Here is an 18,952-nt window from a genome sequence, read left to right as displayed (position 1 = left end):
GGTTATTACAAACTGTTGGATAGGACACCCAGTATTTACGCATTATGTACGAGTTCTTCGTCCGCGGAGGAAGTCTCAGAAGGAATATCGCGAATCGAAAAAACAAATCTTTTACTTTTGTACATTGGCCGGACGACAAATAATTCCAAAAAGGTGCTATAAACAGTACATGTGGGAGAGCAATGGCATTATACAGCGACGCAAGAAATTTACGGCAGAATCGATGTCTGTTACCAATGATTGATCCATAAGCTATCCGGATTTTTGCCTCTACGTGTCTTAAAAGAAACGTTCCTGTCGAGTAAAGGCTTCGACCGATTGGTAAACCAAGGTAGGTAATGCTCTCACATGGCTTAACAGCTGAATCACCTAAAGGAATTTCATTTTCATAATACCCCGCGTTGAAGAACAGTACGGCCGATTTAGACACATTAAATGATAAACCTATTTTATTATATTCCTTACGCAAAACATCAAAATTCTTCGATAGTCGATCTGTAGACCTGTTCAAATTAAGTAGGTCGTCAGCATACGCCATCAACAAAACATCGATCCCTTTTGAAACACAAGACGTAGGTACCTAGGCTTGTGCTGACAGAACGCTATTGTTATACAAAGTCGGAGACACAACTGAGCCTTGCCTGACCTCTTTACGAACTGGTACAACAACGGATTCAGTCGGACATGAGGGTATTTTAATTTGCGCTCTAAGGTTATTTTACATATAATACATAGCTCTGACAATACACAGATTTAGCCGTTGTTTAAAAGGCTTCTAAAAGGATCTGCCCAAGCACCGACGAGTCAAACGCCTGGCTTACATCAAAAGAACCAATAACTAATGGGTCACTCGTTGCCTCATAATCAGACAAAATAGTAGCAAGGGCGAACAGAGCATCAGCGCAACCAAGACCTACCGTAAAGCCAAACTAGTAGTTTGGCATTTGGCAACAGTTTCTAACATTCGACAATACAAGCATTTCAAAAAGCTTACATAAAACTGCCGAAACAGTAATTGGGTGATAGGAGGAGCATATATTAGCTGGCATCCCTTTTTTCAGGATGGGCGTAAGTTGTCCTCTACAGAAAAAATCGGGCACAATACCGACTACGAATATAATGTGGTACAATAATGTTAACATTTCATATAAAAGACGAGTATCATTCACAATGCAAAGTAAACACAAACTGCAACTCCGCGCGATTTTTTCGTTTTCAACTTAAAGAAATTTGGAGTTACATCTGAAACAGTTACGGTAAAGTCCGGAAAACTCGAATTTTATAGCACAGATTCAAGTTGCTTAATGTATGGTCTTACTACACTGGGTTCTAGGGCACTAAAATTCACTCGTATAGTAGGCTCACCAGTCGTTTGGGTCACAAGGCATGGACTTAGGTGTTTCTTGGCGGTCTTTCAAACGATCTTTCCATAGACGACTTGGATCGTTGATTATTCTCTCTGTATATTCATGTGTCACATTTGTACGATGCTGCTTGAGGGCTTTCTCAAATTTATGTTTTGTGTGTTTACGGAGACAATTCAACACGCCGGATTTTGGACGACCGCCTTCCCTCCATACCGAGAACCAAAACTTAGCATCTTGACACGCTTTCACTAGTTCTCAATTCTTTGAGAACCTAGGGATTTCAGTATGTTTACGAATTTTCCTAGTTGGAATAGCAGCCTTTTCTGCGGTTAGTAGTGCATGGGTGATTTCAGCACAAAAGCTATTGACCTGTATTTTAGTTTCTTGGATATTCCTTTGCACGTTGGCTTGTAGGAGATTATATGGTACATTAATTTTCTACAGCGTCTTGTCGACCACTGTCTGATAAAGAGGAAAGTCGGCCTTTAACCAATCCTTTATTTCGTACCACTGTGAAGAACTTTTTTCCTTAGGAATCCACTCATTAACACATGCTTCAATGGGGATATGGTCAATGGAGTGACCTCCCATTAGCACGCTAACTGTGCCACTCACGTTGAATGTGCATGAGACATGGTCTATATTTGAGACTGAACCACTAGTGTGTACGAAAGTAAAATCATTGTCTATTGGAAGCACATGATACCGATTTTAAAATGTGCTTAGGATCAACTGGGACCGAGGAGACGAGTCGTCGGCTAAATCACAGTTGTAGTCTATGATTATACCGCATTCCAGATGGACAACATAATAGTCTTGAGGCACTTTGCAAGAGCACGTACTGCCTTTGAAAATCGGTTATCTGATTCTTCGTCGCTGTAATTTGTGGGGAGGTAGACATTGACGATCACAAGATTCCCAGCTCTAATAACCATAAGGTTTTCAGCTGTATGAACAATCGGAATCAACTGCAGAGCTACATACGATCGATAGTCCACCAGAGGGTCTTCCACGTTGACAAAACTTTGCTGGGACAAAATAAAATGTCTGATTGTCTGAAAACTTGAGCAGGCTGAGACTATCACTTGTCAGCAGATTTTCTTGGATGCCTAGAATATTGCCTCGCCCACCTAATTCTTCAATTAAGGGGATTCTGTGAGACACACCTCTGTTCATGTTCCACGACACGTTCTTAGTACTTGCATGCTGTTTACTCATCGGAGCGTTTTTGCTTTCCAATTTGCTTTTTCATCTAAGGACATTGGAATGACTGACAGGCATGTTTTGTCGATTTACATGCTGCACAGCCAATTGGATTCGTGCAGGGGGTAGTAGCACTTGACATATGGCCAAGGACAGTGCAACGGGGACCAACCTGGGGAGTGGAACACACCACTGAAACATGACCAAATTTCTGGCAGTTATAGCATCGTTTTGGAAGGTAGACAAACTCTTCAGTCGGAAACCGTTCAAAATCTAGTTTTTGCGGACTTTTCATGGCCAGACCTAGCTGATAGCGGGATGAAAAATACAACTTATAGGTTCAACGTCTACCACACTGCTCTGCTCTTTCGCAACCTGAAACGCAGTTTTTCCCCTTATCGGCATCATATGTAGTCGGAATGTTTTTGATCACGCCTATAAACACTGGGGATTTCACCCTAGCTTCTGTACTTTGTGACTACTGGTTGATAGAAGAGGCAATGCTGGTTGCCTTGACCTTCATTTGAACTACAAGCCGCCATTCAGATCGAATTCTTTTCAATTCAACATCATCGACTGACAGGTCTTTTCCACACATATTCATCAAAAATTTTTTTCCTTCCTCTGGCATGGTAGTGGGGGATGGGTTCTTAAAAACTACAAAATAGGGTAGTGAAGAGAGTCTATCTGGTGCAGGATTGGGTTGGTTTCCGTCACTTACAGATTTGCCGGGAGGCCACGGGTTTGGGACTTGCATATTTTAACAAGGGGTTACAAGAATTCAAAAACCTTAAAAAAGAAACTGAAAGTTTGAAGCTTAGTGGGAATGTTTGTTAGAAAATTATACGCCACGTGTCGAGTCCTAGGACCTGGTGGCTATTAACTGTAGAAACATTTGTATATATTAAAAAAAAAATTCGACAATATAAAAAACCTCAAAAAAGGAAATTAGAAGTTTGAAGCTGAATAGATATTTTATTAGAATTCAGTCATTCTTAACAATAAAATAAAATATATTTTTTTTGAACCGCAGAAAAGGCTGCTATTCCCGCTAGGAAAAATCGTAAACATATTGAAATCAATAAAAATCAATAAAATATCTTCAAAATAAAGGCTTTATGTCCCCTGATATTAAAAAAAGGAAAGCCTTTGAATACTATGAAGGTAAGAAATTGATAGTGGGATTTACAAAATCTGATCAATCTAGGCTTAAGAACACAATATGGAAAAATAGGGTTATAATTATTAAAATGAAAGCTTCTGAATTTTGTTATGTTAAGAAATTGGTATATGGATGTAAACATACTTCAACAACGTAGGTTTTGGAGTACTACATGGGAAAAAATAGTCTCATATTAAACACTGGAAGGGTTTTGAATACTATGGAGGTAAAAAATCGATATTTGGGTTTAAAAAAACCTGAACAATCTAGGCTTAAGAACGCACAGTAAAAAAGTAGGGTTAATATTATTAAAATAAGGGCCTCTGAACAGTGTTTTGATAAGAAAATCGTCTGTGGGTATGCGCGAACCTGAATAGTCTAGGTTTAGGAGGACGATATGAGAAAAAATTGCTATAAAATTAGAAAACAGGAAGACTTTTGAATATTAAGGAGGCACGAAATTGATATTGGGGTTTCCAAAAATCTGAAGAATTTACGTTTAAGAAAGCAATCTGTAAAAGTAAGGATAAAATTATTAAAATAGAGGCCTATGAATAGTATTGTTGTTAGAGTTTGGTATTTGGGTGTAAAAAAACCTTAATAATCTAGGTTTAAGAGTACGACATTGGAGAAAATCGATCTGAAAAAAGTAAGGATTTTGAATTCTATGTAGGTGAGAAATTGTTATTGGGGTTTCCAAAACTGAATAATTCACTTAGCCCTGGGGCAGTCTTTTTGGCTAAAATAAATGAAAACATTAACCGTTATTTTCTAGGACTACCTGCACCTTTAAAAAGATTTGCTTTACCTTACGGCATTACCGTCTCTAAAAGTCTACGCTCAATACGCGAATGGATTTTAGATAATTCTTAATCTAATTAGTATCTCAGAATTTTCACACAATAGCATATTAGCCAGTTTTGGCTCGAATTTCTGTTTTGTACCACAAAATGCCTCAAAATACCACCCTGTTGTGGGAAACTCTTTTCGATTTTGCAGGATTGCCTCCACTTTTTAAAACGAATGCGCCTCTGTATGGTATTACTGTCTCTAAAACTCGAAGCCCAATATTTGCATTTTTTTTTATATTTCTAAATCATTTAAATATCTCATGATTTTCACACAGTAAATTTTGTGTCTTTTGTGACTAGAATTGTTGTTTCTTACATCACAAAATGGCTGAAAACGTCTTTTTAGCTAAAGCAAATGTCTATTTTAACCGTTTATTGTGTAGGAATGCCTGCACCTCTTAACAACGAATGCGCTACCGTACGGCATTAATGCCTCTTCAACTTGAAACTCAATATACGTTTGATTTTTGATATTTTAAACATGCGAAAATAGACGCATTTAGAGTTAGATACATATGAAATGGGAATTTATCAAGATTCAGTCAAACACAGACACTACTATCAAAAGTTGTATACTAGAGTCTGAAAAAGTAGAATTAGGTGTTTACCAAAGTCTAAGAGAGAAAAAGTAGATAGTTTCTAGAGTTAGAAACATATGAAGTGCGAATTTATAGAGATTCAGGCAAACACAGATACTATTATCAGCTAGCAAGTGGCATGCTAAGGCCTGAATAGGTGATTCTCGTTTATACCAAAGTCTTGAGCAATGAATCCGATTCTCTTTAGAGTTGCAGACATATAAAGTAGTAAATAACATTCAGCCAAACACAGATACTACTATCAATTCCCAAATGGTAATAAATTGGATTATTTTCAGAGTTAGAGACATATAAAGTTAGAAATTATCGAGAATCATTCAAAAACAGACACCACTATCAGCTCACAAGCGGTATACAAGACTTTAAAATCCATGAAATAGGTTGTTACCAAAGTCCGAGAGGGATGAATCTGATTTTTTTTTTAGAGATATAGACATTTGAAGCGGGAACTAATCAAAATTCAGTCAAACACAATAACTACTATCAACTCACAGGCAAGTGGTATACTAGAGTCCGAGATATGTCAATTTGGGTTTTTATCAAAGTCTGAGCGAGATGACTAGATTCTTTTTAGAGTTAGAGACCTACAAAGTGGGACATCATTAAGATTCAGTCGAACTCATACACTATTACCACCTTAAAGATGGTATACTAATGTCCGGAATAGTTGAATTAGTTTTTTACCAAGCTAAGAGAGACCTATCGGAATTCTTTTTAGAGTTAGACATATATGAAGTAGGAAACTATCTAGAGTAAGTCAAACAAAGACACTACTATCAGATTTCAAGTGGTAAAGTACAGTTTGAAATAGTTGAGTTAGGTTTTTTACCGAAGTCTGAGATAGAAGAATCGCATTCTTTTTAGAGTTAGAGACATATAAAGTGGGGAATTATCAAGAATAACTCAAACAAAGACACTACGATCAGCTCATAGGTGATATGTTAGAATCTGGAATAGATTAATTAGACTTTGACCAAAGTATAAGAGATATGAATCGGATGCCCTTTAAGAGTTAGTAACATATAAAGTGGGAACACATAAAGATTGAATCAGACAATTACGCTACGACTAGCTCAAAAGTAATATGCTAGAGTGTGAAATAAGTGAATTAGGTTTCTACCGAGGTCTGTGAGAGAGATGAATAGAATTCTTTTTACAGTTATATACATATGAAGCGGGAATGTACCAATATTGAGTCGGACACAGACACTACTACCAAAACACCCAGGGTTTACCAGAGTCTGAAATAGGTGAGTTATGTTTTAACCAAAGTCAGGGAGAGAAAGATCGGATTCATTTTAGTTTTAGATGCATAAGAAGTAATAATTTATCAAGATTCAGTCAAAAACAGAAACTACTATTAATTCACAAGTGGTATACTGTGGTATAGTGGTATAGTGGTATAGTGGTGAATAGATGAATTAGGCTTATACCAAAGTCCAAGAGAGATGCATCGGATTTTTTTAGAATTTGAGAAATGTGAAGTGGGAAATTATCAAGATATCAAGATGCAGTCAAACACAAGCACTGCTACCAGATCACAAGTAATGTAATAGAGTCTGAAAAAAATGAGTTAGGTTTTTACAAAAGTCTGAGAGAGAAGAATCGAAATCTTTTAGAGACAAATGAGGCGTGAATTTATTTGGATTCTGTCAGCCACAGACACAACTAGCAACTCATAAGTAGTTGATGATAAAACCCAATTCACCACTTTTAGACTCTTGTATACCAATCGAAAGATGATAGTAATGTTCTCACTTTATATGTCTCTATCTCTAAAAAGAATCCTATTCATCCCTCTCACACTTTTAGTAAAAACCAAATTCACTTATTTCAGAATCTTGTGAACCACTTTCGAGTTGATAGTAGTGTTTGTATTTGATTGAGTTTTGTTAAATCCTTATTTCCTATGTCTCTCACTCTAAAAAAATCAATTCATTTATCTCAGACCTTGGTAAAAACATATAGCATCTATTTCAGACTCTAGTATATCGCTCCTGAGCTGGCAGTATTTTCTATGTTGGAATGATTCTTGATAATTTCCCATTTCAAATGTCTCTAGTTCTAAAAAGAATCTAATTCATCTTTTGTAGTAGAGTTTTGTAGAGTTTTGTAGAAGACCTACTTCATCTCTTTCAGGGTCTAGTGTATCATTTGTGAGCTGATAGTAGCGTTTGTGTTTGGCTGAATCTTCATAATTTCCTACTTTACATGTTTCTAACTCTAGAAAAGAACTCGATTCATCTCTCCTACTTTGGTAAAAACCAAATTCACCCATTTCAAACTCTAGTATACCACTTCAGAGTTGATTGTAGTGTTTGTGTCTGACTAGATCTTGATAAAGTCGCACTTCGTATGTCTCTAACTATAAAAAAGAATCCGATTCATCTCTCTCAGACTTTTCTAAACACCTAATTAATGTATTTCAGGGTTTAGCATACCATTTGTGAGGTGAAATTAGTCTATTTGTTTGACTGAATCTGGGAGAAAACTTCACTTCATATGCTTCCAACTCTAAAACGAACAAGATTCGTCTCTCTCTTTCTTTGGTAAAAATATAATTCTTCTATTTCAGACTCTGGCAAACTACTTATGAGCTAATAGTTGCATCTGTGTCTGACTGAATCTTGAAATATTCTCTTTTCATGTGTTTCTAACTCTAAAAAGTATCCGATTCATCTCTCTCAGACTCTGGTTAAACAAACCACCTTATTTTTTCAGACTCTGGTAAAAAAAACACATTATTCTCTCAGACTCTTGTAAAACTTTGCCTATTCTAGACTCTATTCTAACACTTTTGAGCTGATAATCGTATCTCTGTTGTACTGAATCTTTATGATTTCGCACTTTATATGGCTCTACCTCTAAAATAATTTCGATTCATCTCTCTCCGACTTCGGTAAAAAGTTAATTCACCTGTTTCAGACTTTGATATATTACTTGTGAGCTAATGATGGTGTCTCTGTTTGACTGGGTCTTGATAATTTCCAACTTCATATGTCTCTAACTAAAAAAAATGGATTCATGTCTCTCGGACTCTGGTTAAAACCAAATCCATCAATTTCAGACTCAAGTATGCCATATGAGTTGATGGTAGTTTCTTTGTCTGACTGGATCTTGATAAATTTGCAATTCATATGTCTCTAACTCTAAAGAAGAATGTAATTCGTCTCTTTCAGACTTTGGTAAAAACTCTAAGAAGACTTAAGACTGTAGACTCAAACTCTAAAAAAGAATCCGAATCATCTACCTCATACTTTGGTTGAAACCTAGTTCATGTATTGCAGACTCTAATATACCATTTTGTCAGCTAATATTTGTGTCTGTGTCTTACTGAAGCTTGAAAAATTCTCAAATCATACGTCTCTTATTCTAAGAAGAATGAAATTCATCTTACTCAGACTTTGGTGAAAACCTAATTCATATATTTCAGACTCTAGTAAACCGCTTGTTCACTAATATTAGTGTTTATGTTTGACTGAATCTTGATAATTTTTCACTTAAGATTTCTCTAACGCTGAAAAAACACCGATTTATCTCACAGACTTTGGTTAAAACCTAATTCATCTATTTCAGACTCTAGTAAACCACTTGTTCACTAATAGTAGTGTCTGTGTTTGACTGAATCTCGAAAATCTCCCACTTGACATGTCTCTATCTCTAAAACAGAATTCGATTAATCTCTCTCCGACTTTGTTAAAAACTAAATTCATCTGTTTAAGGCTCTGGTATACCACTTGTAAGCTGATAGCAATGTCTGTGTTTGACTGAATATTAATAACTTCCCATTTATGTGTCATTAATTCTAAAAGGAATCCGTTTATCTCCCTCAGACTCTATTAGACCACTTGTGAGGTGAAAGTAGCGTCCGAGTTATACTGAATTTGATAAATTCTCACTTTGTATGTTTCTAAATCTAAAAAGAATCCAATTGATCCCTCTCATTCTTTGGTAAGAACCTAATTTATCTACTTCAGACTCTAGTATACCACTTTTAAGCTCATAGTTGTGTCTTTGTTAGACAAAATCTTAATAATTTCCCACTTCAAATGTCTCTAACATCAAAAATAATTTCGATTCATCTCTCTCAGACTTCAGTAAAAAACCTAATTCACCTTTTTAGACTCTAGTAAACAACTTGTGAGCTGATAGTAGGGTTTTTGTATAACTGAATTTTGATATTCTTCCATCTCATATTTCTCTAACTCTAAAATAGAATTCAATTCATCTCTCTCTGACTTCAGTAAAAGGCAATTTCATCTATTTCAGAATCTAGTATGCCACTCGTGAGTAGATAGTATTGTTTGTGTTTGTCTGAATCATGATAAATTGTGACTTCAGATGTCTCTAACTATAAAAATAATCAAATTCGTCTCTCTCAGACTTTGGTTTAACACCTAATTCAGCTAATTCAGACTCTAATATATCAATTTTGGGTTGATAGTAATGTCTGTTTTTTTTAATCTTGACATTTTCCACTGCATATGTCTTTAGCTCTAAAACAGAACCCGATTCTTCCCTCTCTGACTTTGTTAAAAACCAAAATCATATATTTCATGCTCAGATATACATCTTGTGAGTTGATAGTAATGTCTGTATTTGACTGAATGTTGATGCTTTTCCACTTCAAGTGTCAATAACTCCAAAATAATTGCGTTTTATATCTCTCAGACCTTGGTTAAAAACCTAATTCACCTATTTCAGATTCTGGTGTATCACTTGTGAGTTGATGATGGTGTATGTGTTTGACTGAATCTTGATTATTTCACTGTTAATATAATAATAATAATAATAATAATAATAATAATAATAATAATAATGATAACAATAATAATAATAATAATAATAATAATAATTTTTTAACACCCACTTTACAAAAGCTGAGGTTAAGTGCAGTAAATACAAAGAAAAACAGCAAAGAACAACAAGAAACAAAGTTAATCGCACACAGAAAAAAGATGGATAAGGCGATGAAAATACCCTAGCCTATATGGCGCTTCAATAGCAAGCGCGGCACATAAATTTTCGAAAACACAAGTAATAACTGTCGTACAATACTTTTTATTCATATTTGTAATCCGGTAAGAACGAGTCAGATATAAAAGAAATTTGCAGTACTGGTAATAGTTTATACGAATACGTTTTAGATCACCGGTCAACAGAAGTGGCTGAATACTAGTAAAGAATGATTACGAAAATTTGAGTAAAGCCAAGTTAGCACTCTTCTCCGATAGTGTCCAAGATTCGCCACAAGCTTAGAGTAACTGAGCCTCAGCTTATCACTCATATCTTTGACAGCATGAGACTGGAGAGCATTAATAGAAACATAAACTATTATGCCAAGCCAACGAAATGATTTAACACGTGGAATACTAAAACCACCGCAGTATAGTAGTTCTGAACAATTATTACCGGTGACAACAAGAAACTCACACTTTTCAATATTTAGGTACAGGCCGATAAATAAGAATTATCTAATGACTTAGAGTGAAGGTAAGAATGGGAGTACCAAAAACGGAGAACGTGAATTACCGACAGATTTACTCCTTTCTGGTATAATGCTGTCCATCCTTGAGTATGACAAACACTGTCAAATGCTTAGACAAGTCTAGGGTTGCAAAATGAAGAACGCGACGAGTGTGATAGCCATCTTTTCACAAAGAGGTCATGTCACGGTTAGCATAGTGTCTGTGTTTGTTGAATTTTGATGAATTCTCATTTCATATGTCTCTTACTCTAAAAAGAATCCGATCCACCTCTCTCAGACTCACAAAAAAACCACCTATTTCTCACAGACTCTGGTAAAAATATCAGCCTTTTTATGACTAAATTTTGATATTTTTCAACTTCATATGTCTCTAACTCATCACTCTCCGACTTCAGTAAAAACCAAATTTATCTATTTCAGGCTCTAGTAAATCACTTGTGAGTTGATAGTAATGTCTGTGTTTGACTGAATCCATATAATTCCCTAATTAAAGTGCCAGTAACTGTAATACGAATCCGATTCATTTTTCTCAGACCTTGGTTAAAAACCTAATTCCCTTAATTCAGATTCTATCATATCACTTGTTAGCTGAGAGTGGGGTCCATGTTTGAATGAATCTTAATAATTTAACATAAACTCTAAAAAAAATTCCGTTTCATTTCTCTCACAATTCGGTAAAAACCTAATTCACCTATTTCAGACTCTAGTATACCATTTGTGAACTTATAGCGGGGTCTGTATGTGGCTGAATTTTGGTATTTTCCACTTTATATATCTCTAACTCTAAAAAGAGTCCAATTCATCTCTTTCCCATTTTGGTAAAAACCAATTTCATCTATTTCAGACACTAGTATACCACTTGTGAGTGGATAATAGTGTCTCTGTTTGACTGGATATTGATAATATCCCAAATCATTTGTCTCTAACTCTAAAAAGAATTCCGTTTCATCTCTCTCAGATTTCGGTAAAAACCCTCATTCACCTGTTTCAGACTCTCTTATGCCACTTGTGAGCTGATAGTAGGGCTGAATTTTGATAGTTTCGTCTTCCTGTGTCTCTATTTCTAAAACATTTCGAACTCATCTCTCGTCACCTTTAGTTAAAACCAATCTCATCTATTTCAGACTCTAGTATACCACTTGTTATTTGAAAGTGGTGTCTGTGTTTGACTGAAACATGACAATTTCCCACATCCTATATCTCTCATTCTAAAGGGAATCCAATTCATTTCTCTTAGACTTTGGTAAGAACCTAATACACGTATTTCAGACACTGTTATTAAAAATTCTAGCTAACAGCAGTGCCTGTGTTTTTCTGAATCTTGATAATTCCCCATATAATATGTCTCCAACTCTATAACTCTAAAAATAATCCGATTCATCTCTCTTAGACAATGGCAAAAACCTAATTCATCTATTTCAGACTCTATTTATTCTCTTAGACTTGGATAAAACCTAATTTACCTATTTTAGACTCTTGTCTACTACTTTTGAGTTGAAAGTAGTAACTGTGCCTGACTGAACCTTGATAAATTCTCAGTTCTTATTTCTATAAATCTTAAAAAATCCAATTTATCTCTCTCAGACTTTGGTAAAAACCTTATTCATTTCTTTCCGAAAATAGTTTACGACTTGTGAGATAAGAGTAATGTCTGTGTTTGAATCAATCTTGATAAATTCTCACCTCATGGGTCTCTAACTTATAAAAATCGATTCATCTCTCTCAGACTTTGGTAAAAAAACCTATTTCAGACTCTAGCCTAACACTTTTGAGCTGATAGTAGTTTCTGTGTTTGACTGAATCTCGATAGTTTCCCACTTTATATGCCTCTATCTATAAAAGCAATCCTTTTTCATCTCTCTCAGACTTTGGTGGAAAGAAAATCTAATTCACCTATTTCAAAATCTAGCATACCACTTGCTTGCTGATTGTAACGTCTGTGTTTTATTGAATTTCGATAATCTCCCAATTAATATGTCTCTAACTCTAAAAAGAATCCAATTAATCCCTCTTAAACTTTCGTAAAAACCTAATTCACCAATTTGAGACTCTAGTGTACCAAATATTAGCTGATAGTAATGTCTGTGTTTGACTGGAATTTGATAATTTACCAACTTACGTGTTTCTGATTCTAAAAGGAATCCAATACATCTCTCTTATATCTTATGAAAATGATAGTTCACCTAAATCAGCCTCTAGTATACAACTTATGAGTGGATATTAGTTTCTCTGTTTGACTGGATATTGACAATTTCCCACATCATGTGTCTTTAACTCTAAAAATATCCAATTCACATTTCTCAGACTTTGGTACAAACCTAATTCACTTATTTCAGACTCTAGTGTACCACTTACATACTAGTGTCCGTCTTTGATTCAATTTTGATAAAATCCCCCTTGATATTACTCTAACTCTAAAACGAATCCGATTTTTCTCTCTCATACTTCAGTTGAAAACGTACTTCATCTATTTCAGACTTTAGTATATTACTTGTGTGCTGATAGTAGTGTTTGTGTTTGACTGAATGTTGGCAATTTCTCATTTATATCTCTTTAACTCTAAAAATAACACAATTTATCTCTTTCAGTCTTGGTAAAAATCTAAATAACCTTTTTCAGACACTAGATTATTTTTTTTGAGCTAATGGTATTGTCTGTGTTTGACTGAATCTTGAAAAATTCCCATTTCATATGTTTCTAACTCTAAATAGGATTCAATTCATCCCTCTCAGACTTTGGTAAGACCTAATTCACATATTTCAGACTACAGAAGTGGTCAATAGTCATATCTGTGTCATACTTAATCTTGATTAATTCTCACCTCATATGCATCTAACTCTAAAAGTAATCCGATCCATTGTTCTCAGACTTTGCTAAGACCTGGCTCATATATTTCAGACTCTAGTACACCATTTCTGAGGTGATAGGAGTGTTTTTGTGTGACTAAATCTTGGTAAATTCCCAAATCATATGCCTTTATTTTTAAAAATATCTTTCTTTGTATGTTTTTGGGTCTAACGCCGTGTATATTTTCCAGAAAACTAACAATAATTCTAGCCAAAAAAGGCTAAAATGCTATTGTGTGGAAATTCTGAGATAGTTAATCGATTTTAAATTATCGAAAATCTATGCGAAACTTGAGCTTCGAGTTTCAGAGGTAGTGATTCCGTTCGTTAGCTCTTTGTTCTTAAAAGGTGCAGGCAGTCTTACAAAATAAACATTAAACGTAGACATTTATTTTAGCTGAAAAGACTGCCCTATAACCAAGCAGTGTTTTCAGGCATTTTGTAGTGTGAAAACAGCAATTCTATTCAAAAAAGGCCAAAAATCTATGGTGTGAAAATCTGAGATAGTTAATTGATATAGAATTAAGGAAAATTTATACACATATTGAGGCTCAAGATTCAGTGGCCGTAATGCCACAAGGTAAAGCATTCGTTTTCAAAAGGGTTACATAGACTTACAAAATATTGGTAAACATAGACATTTATTGTAGCCTAAAAGAGTGTACCACAGCAAAGTGGTGTGTTCAGGCATTTTGCGTCTGAAAGACAAAATCTATGACTAGTACATCATTCCTATATGCTTAGGAGCCCCCGGTTCAAATCCGACACCAGTCAAATATTTCTGAAATCTTTGTAAACCGCTTAGTAACCATCTTAAATAATTGCACAATCCGATGTGGAATAGAATCAAGGAACACACTGACTTCACTCACGGTCAGAGTAATCGGTTTGGCAATAAACATTTCTAAAATAAACTGAAACCGCTTAGCAACTATCTTAATTCACTGCGTAATCTGTTACGGAATATCTTACTATATTCAAGTGTTAATTTATCTGGAAAACGATTAATCAAAAAGTTACAGGCCATCTATATAGACACTTGGCATGGGTGCATACGCAAAAATGATAGGGCAATTGTGATATAAGAATCGTACAAGGGGTTGGCAACTCCATATGCCTGCAAGTACCTCGGCAGTGGCCGAAGTCATTAACAGGATATGACGAGTTGACAACTGCATTAGGCTGCAGATGCCGGAAACCGTTGCAGGCTGGCTGCAGGTATCTGGGCACCGCTGTAAGTTGCCTGCAAATAACGAGGTGTGATTGTAGGTTGGCTGCAGCTGGGTGTGGTGGTTGGATCCATAGCCCCCATAGCACCTTTTTCTGATTTGATCTTTTTTAAAAGATGAGTTACCAGAGAGAGAATAAGATAAAAACGAAGAATTAGAAAAATTTCAGTAGAAATTTGAAACTTCAAGGGCTTATAGTCAATTCCTATTGACTTAGAGAGTTTGTAGTTTAGTTTTTATAATTATATATTGTATACAAAGGAATAGGGACAGTTTCGGCTTAAAATGATTTTTTTTAGATACCTTAGACAAGTATGCAAAAGACATAATTCGTTTGAAATTCAAAATATACTTTTGTTACAGTTTAGTTCCGCTTAAGAAAAACAACACATACTCTCCTATTTAAAGTAGGGGGTAGAGATTGACAGACGATTAAGATTAAAGTTATTTTGTTTCCCAATTTCCCTTCGTTTGACACCACAGCACATTCATATTTGCCAATTGTCTAATATGCTAATTTACCATAATGGCAGTAAAGCTAGTACCCTCTATTCTTACCTTGCTTTTACATTTATTTCCTTATCAGCGGCCCACACAGCAACGGAGCCATCTATTGAGGACGAAATGAAGCTACCATTCACTAACGATGTGACGGTTGAAATACAATCACTGTGTCCAATAGCTGGATCATTTTTTATGGTTAATAACGCTGTTGTGTCCTTATTTAGATCCCATATGAAAATCTCCCCTACATAAAAATGTGTCTATTAAAAAATCTATTTTAGTTGTGGCCAAATCTGGCATATATATATATATATATATATATATATATATATATATATATATATATATATATATATATATATATATATATATGTTATATATATATATATATATATATATATATATATATATATATATATATATATATATATATATATGTATATCATGAAAAGAAAAATCAACAATGCAACAGCACAAACACATAAAACAAAAAAATAAAAAAAATAAAAAAAAATAAAAAATATATATATCTTCAGACTATTTTAAGCCTTTTCTTAATGTCATGAGGTAGGACACCACATGTCCGATACAGTCATCCGGGGAACAATACGAATTCTTTTTTAAGGTTGTGAGGTATTTAGATCGTACTTGTGACCAGAAATGTCAATTTGCAAGTTTTAAGAAGAAACAAAACTATACAGCCGATTGTGAGGCCGGGACCCACTATGGCTATGCGACAGGCTTGCATATATTGATTCATATTATCACTTTTCTTGTGACTGCGGACAATTTGAGCATCTTTTTAATGTCATGGTGTCACCATAGGTTCGATAAAAAAATTTGAAATCACATTGACCTGTCATATTATTTGCTTTTTGTTTTTCAGTTTTTCATTTGGCCTTAAAGACTCATTTTTGATCTTTTATTCTTCATATCATAGGTTCGATACAACAACCATGAGAAAAACACAAATTCTTCCTTAAAGTTGTAACGTTTTTAGATCGTTTTATTTGCCATGACTGTCAGTATGCCAGTTAAGAGAAAAAATCTAGAAAATCAAGTTTTGTTCTTGATTTTCAAGAATATTCTTAGTGTTTCAGCAACAATTCTCTTTTTTGAATCGAAACAATACAAATTCCTGAATATTTCAAAATAAATTTGATTTTATTTCAAACTTTAAGAAGGCAATGAATGTTTAGATGGTTATTGTGGCAATCTAGTAAAAGACAAAGATGGCCGATATTAACAAAAATTTAGCCCGAAAGCCTAAAAATGTGTCGGAGCAAATTAAAAGTACATCGTTAGAATCGTCTTGGCTGAAAACCCTGTTCGGGAAACTTACAAACCATTGGCTTGAACAATAAGGAAAGCCGAATTGCTTAAAAAATAAGGAAAGTCGCAGAAATCTAGTCGAATATGCATGGGAAGTATCTTTTGTTCCGTTTTTCCTTTTCTGCAGCTAGTGGGGCAATAGAATATCATAGAGAGCTGTTTAAGGTATTATGTTAAAGTTTAGAACTACATCTACGTTCTTTTTTACTTGAAAATATATTTAAAATAAACTAATTTTTGTCAAAAAACTGTGTTTTTCTACAAAAGTAAACTAATAACGACATAGTCGTAACTTACAACCATAATAGTGGTTGCAGCTGTAGTTGCAACCAAGTAAAAGACGAACACGGCAAGGAAAGATTTTCAAGCTCTTTAAAATAAGCACTGAACTCTAGCTCATTGCAACTGAAATATTAAAACAAACCATCATATACAATATTATACAAAACACTTATTTTTTGACAAGATAATACAACATTTCACTTAGGAAACAATCTTTAGTGTAAGAATGGGGAGCCAGTTTCTCAGAGGCCACTATCAAATGTAGGATATTTTTTTATGTGCTTATATCATTTCGAAAAACAGTTGCTTTTTTCATTAAAAGTATGAAGCTGGACTTTGGACTATTCAAATCATTCAGATACATACCGGATAATGTTCCTCCAGCTAAGATGGAGACAGTGGTTTTGTGAAACTCCAAGGAAGAAACACATCCCTGAACGACCAGACTAAAAGATGGCATACTTCCGTCTTTAAGCCTCCTAAATAAAATAATGTATTAAAATTACAAAGGGATGAAGTTGAAATTTTTGACAAGAAAAAAGGTATTTATTTATGAACTTTGAAATAAAGTGAAAACTATTAACCTGGAAAAAAAAGAAGAAAAATATCGATAAAGTAGGAAAGTCTTATTTGAAGAAGTGTGGTGTTTAAGCTCTTAAATTTGAATAAGGGTGGAATCTTGACATGAGGTTTTGCTATTGCAATTCAAAAAATAAGAACCGTCAGTTGCTGGAAATGAAAAATAAAATAAGCGAAAAGACCTTACTTGAAGAAATTTGATATTGAAATGATAAAATTTTCTAATAATATAAGATTCTTGAGGTGATACGGGACCCAGAGATCGAATCATGCTGCAAGAATGCACTGCAGGGCCGACGCAGGGACCTTAGTAGTCAAGAAGCGTCGTTAATCTGATACAATACAATATAAGATGCTTGATGGGAAAGCAGCGTCTTCCTGTCACAATGGAAAAAAAGGATAGTTAACAAACGAGCGGAAATAATAAAGTAGAAAACCTTCACTTGAAGAAATGTATAATATTTACTTCCAGAAATTCTTAAGAAAAGGTGAATTTTCAAATGAAAATTGGATTTTCGCTATTAAAAAAATTTAATTAAAATTAAAGATAGTGAGGAACTGTAAAAAATTATGAAGTAAAATGGCTTTGCTTGAAGAGATTTGATTTTCAAATACTAAAATTTCTTAAAAGTTTCGAGTTTTTACATAAAAGGTTGTTAATGCTATCAACATTCAAAAAGAGGTAAAAATTGTTGAAAAAGGACAAAATTATGAAAAAATAGGATTTCCTTTAGGAAATGTGTTATTAAAATGCTGCACATTTTAGAATTCGGAAGTCGGAGGCCATATCGGAAAAATGAATGACTTTACCTGAAGAAATTAATTTCTTATTCTTGGGGTCTAAGTATGAACTTGTTATGCAGTTTAATAAAGCTTTTGTAAAGATTATAAACATCTTATGTGTATCCAGGTGCTATGCTTAAAGCAAGAAAACTGGTATAAACTTGATAAGGGTTGGTAAAAAAAACTCGTAGCTAGGACAATTTCAGGTGCGTTTATTGTAGTAGACACGTGGTATAATTTTACTTTTCCTTAATACAAAGCTAATCTTAGACATTTCTAAAGAATGGTTAAATAGTGTTCAGTGTTTAAGCTATCTAAAGAAAGGAATGTACTGTAGGGTAGGACTGAATGAAAAGCTAGACCTTTGATGGGTGATATTGTGAACTCATTGCCATTTTCTTTCTAATATCTCCATTTTTTCTAACCGAAAATGATTTTGAGGTGAATCGCGGATAAGGGAATACATAATAAAACTCTAATATATAAAAATTATAAATATAAAATATGAATGTAATATAAGAAAAAAAATCAAATTTAAAAGTGAAATTTAAAAAAAAGAGAATTAAAATGACCATATAAAAATATCAATAAAATGAAGATTCTCCCTTTCCTCGGGTAGAGAGTAAATTATTATTAATTTAAGATAATAATAATAATAATTTTTTATTACCCACAAATATACAAAAGCAAAAACAGTGGAGTACAGAGAAAAAATTAATAAACAAAG

General features: G+C 34.2%; 1 protein-coding gene across 1 annotated transcript in view; it reads right to left on the bottom strand.

Annotated features, from left to right (window-relative positions):
• The window catches only part of LOC136025412 (cytoplasmic dynein 2 intermediate chain 2-like), a 94,434-nt gene that overhangs the window by 22,455 nt on the left and 53,027 nt on the right, over positions 1 to 18,952 (bottom strand). The window contains exons 5-6 of the mRNA XM_065701430.1: positions 17,230 to 17,342; positions 15,304 to 15,493 (exon numbers count right to left, since the gene is read on the bottom strand). Coding sequence (XP_065557502.1) covers positions 15,304 to 15,493; positions 17,230 to 17,342 — 303 coding nt within the window. The remainder of the gene's footprint in view (positions 1 to 15,303; positions 15,494 to 17,229; positions 17,343 to 18,952) is intronic.

The sequence above is a fragment of the Artemia franciscana genome, chromosome 3 (assembly GCF_032884065.1).
Source record: "Artemia franciscana chromosome 3, ASM3288406v1, whole genome shotgun sequence".
Lineage (NCBI taxonomy): Eukaryota > Metazoa > Arthropoda > Branchiopoda > Anostraca > Artemiidae > Artemia > Artemia franciscana.
Note: the sequence above shows the minus strand (reverse complement) of the source record. Positions and strands in the feature narration are given on the sequence as shown.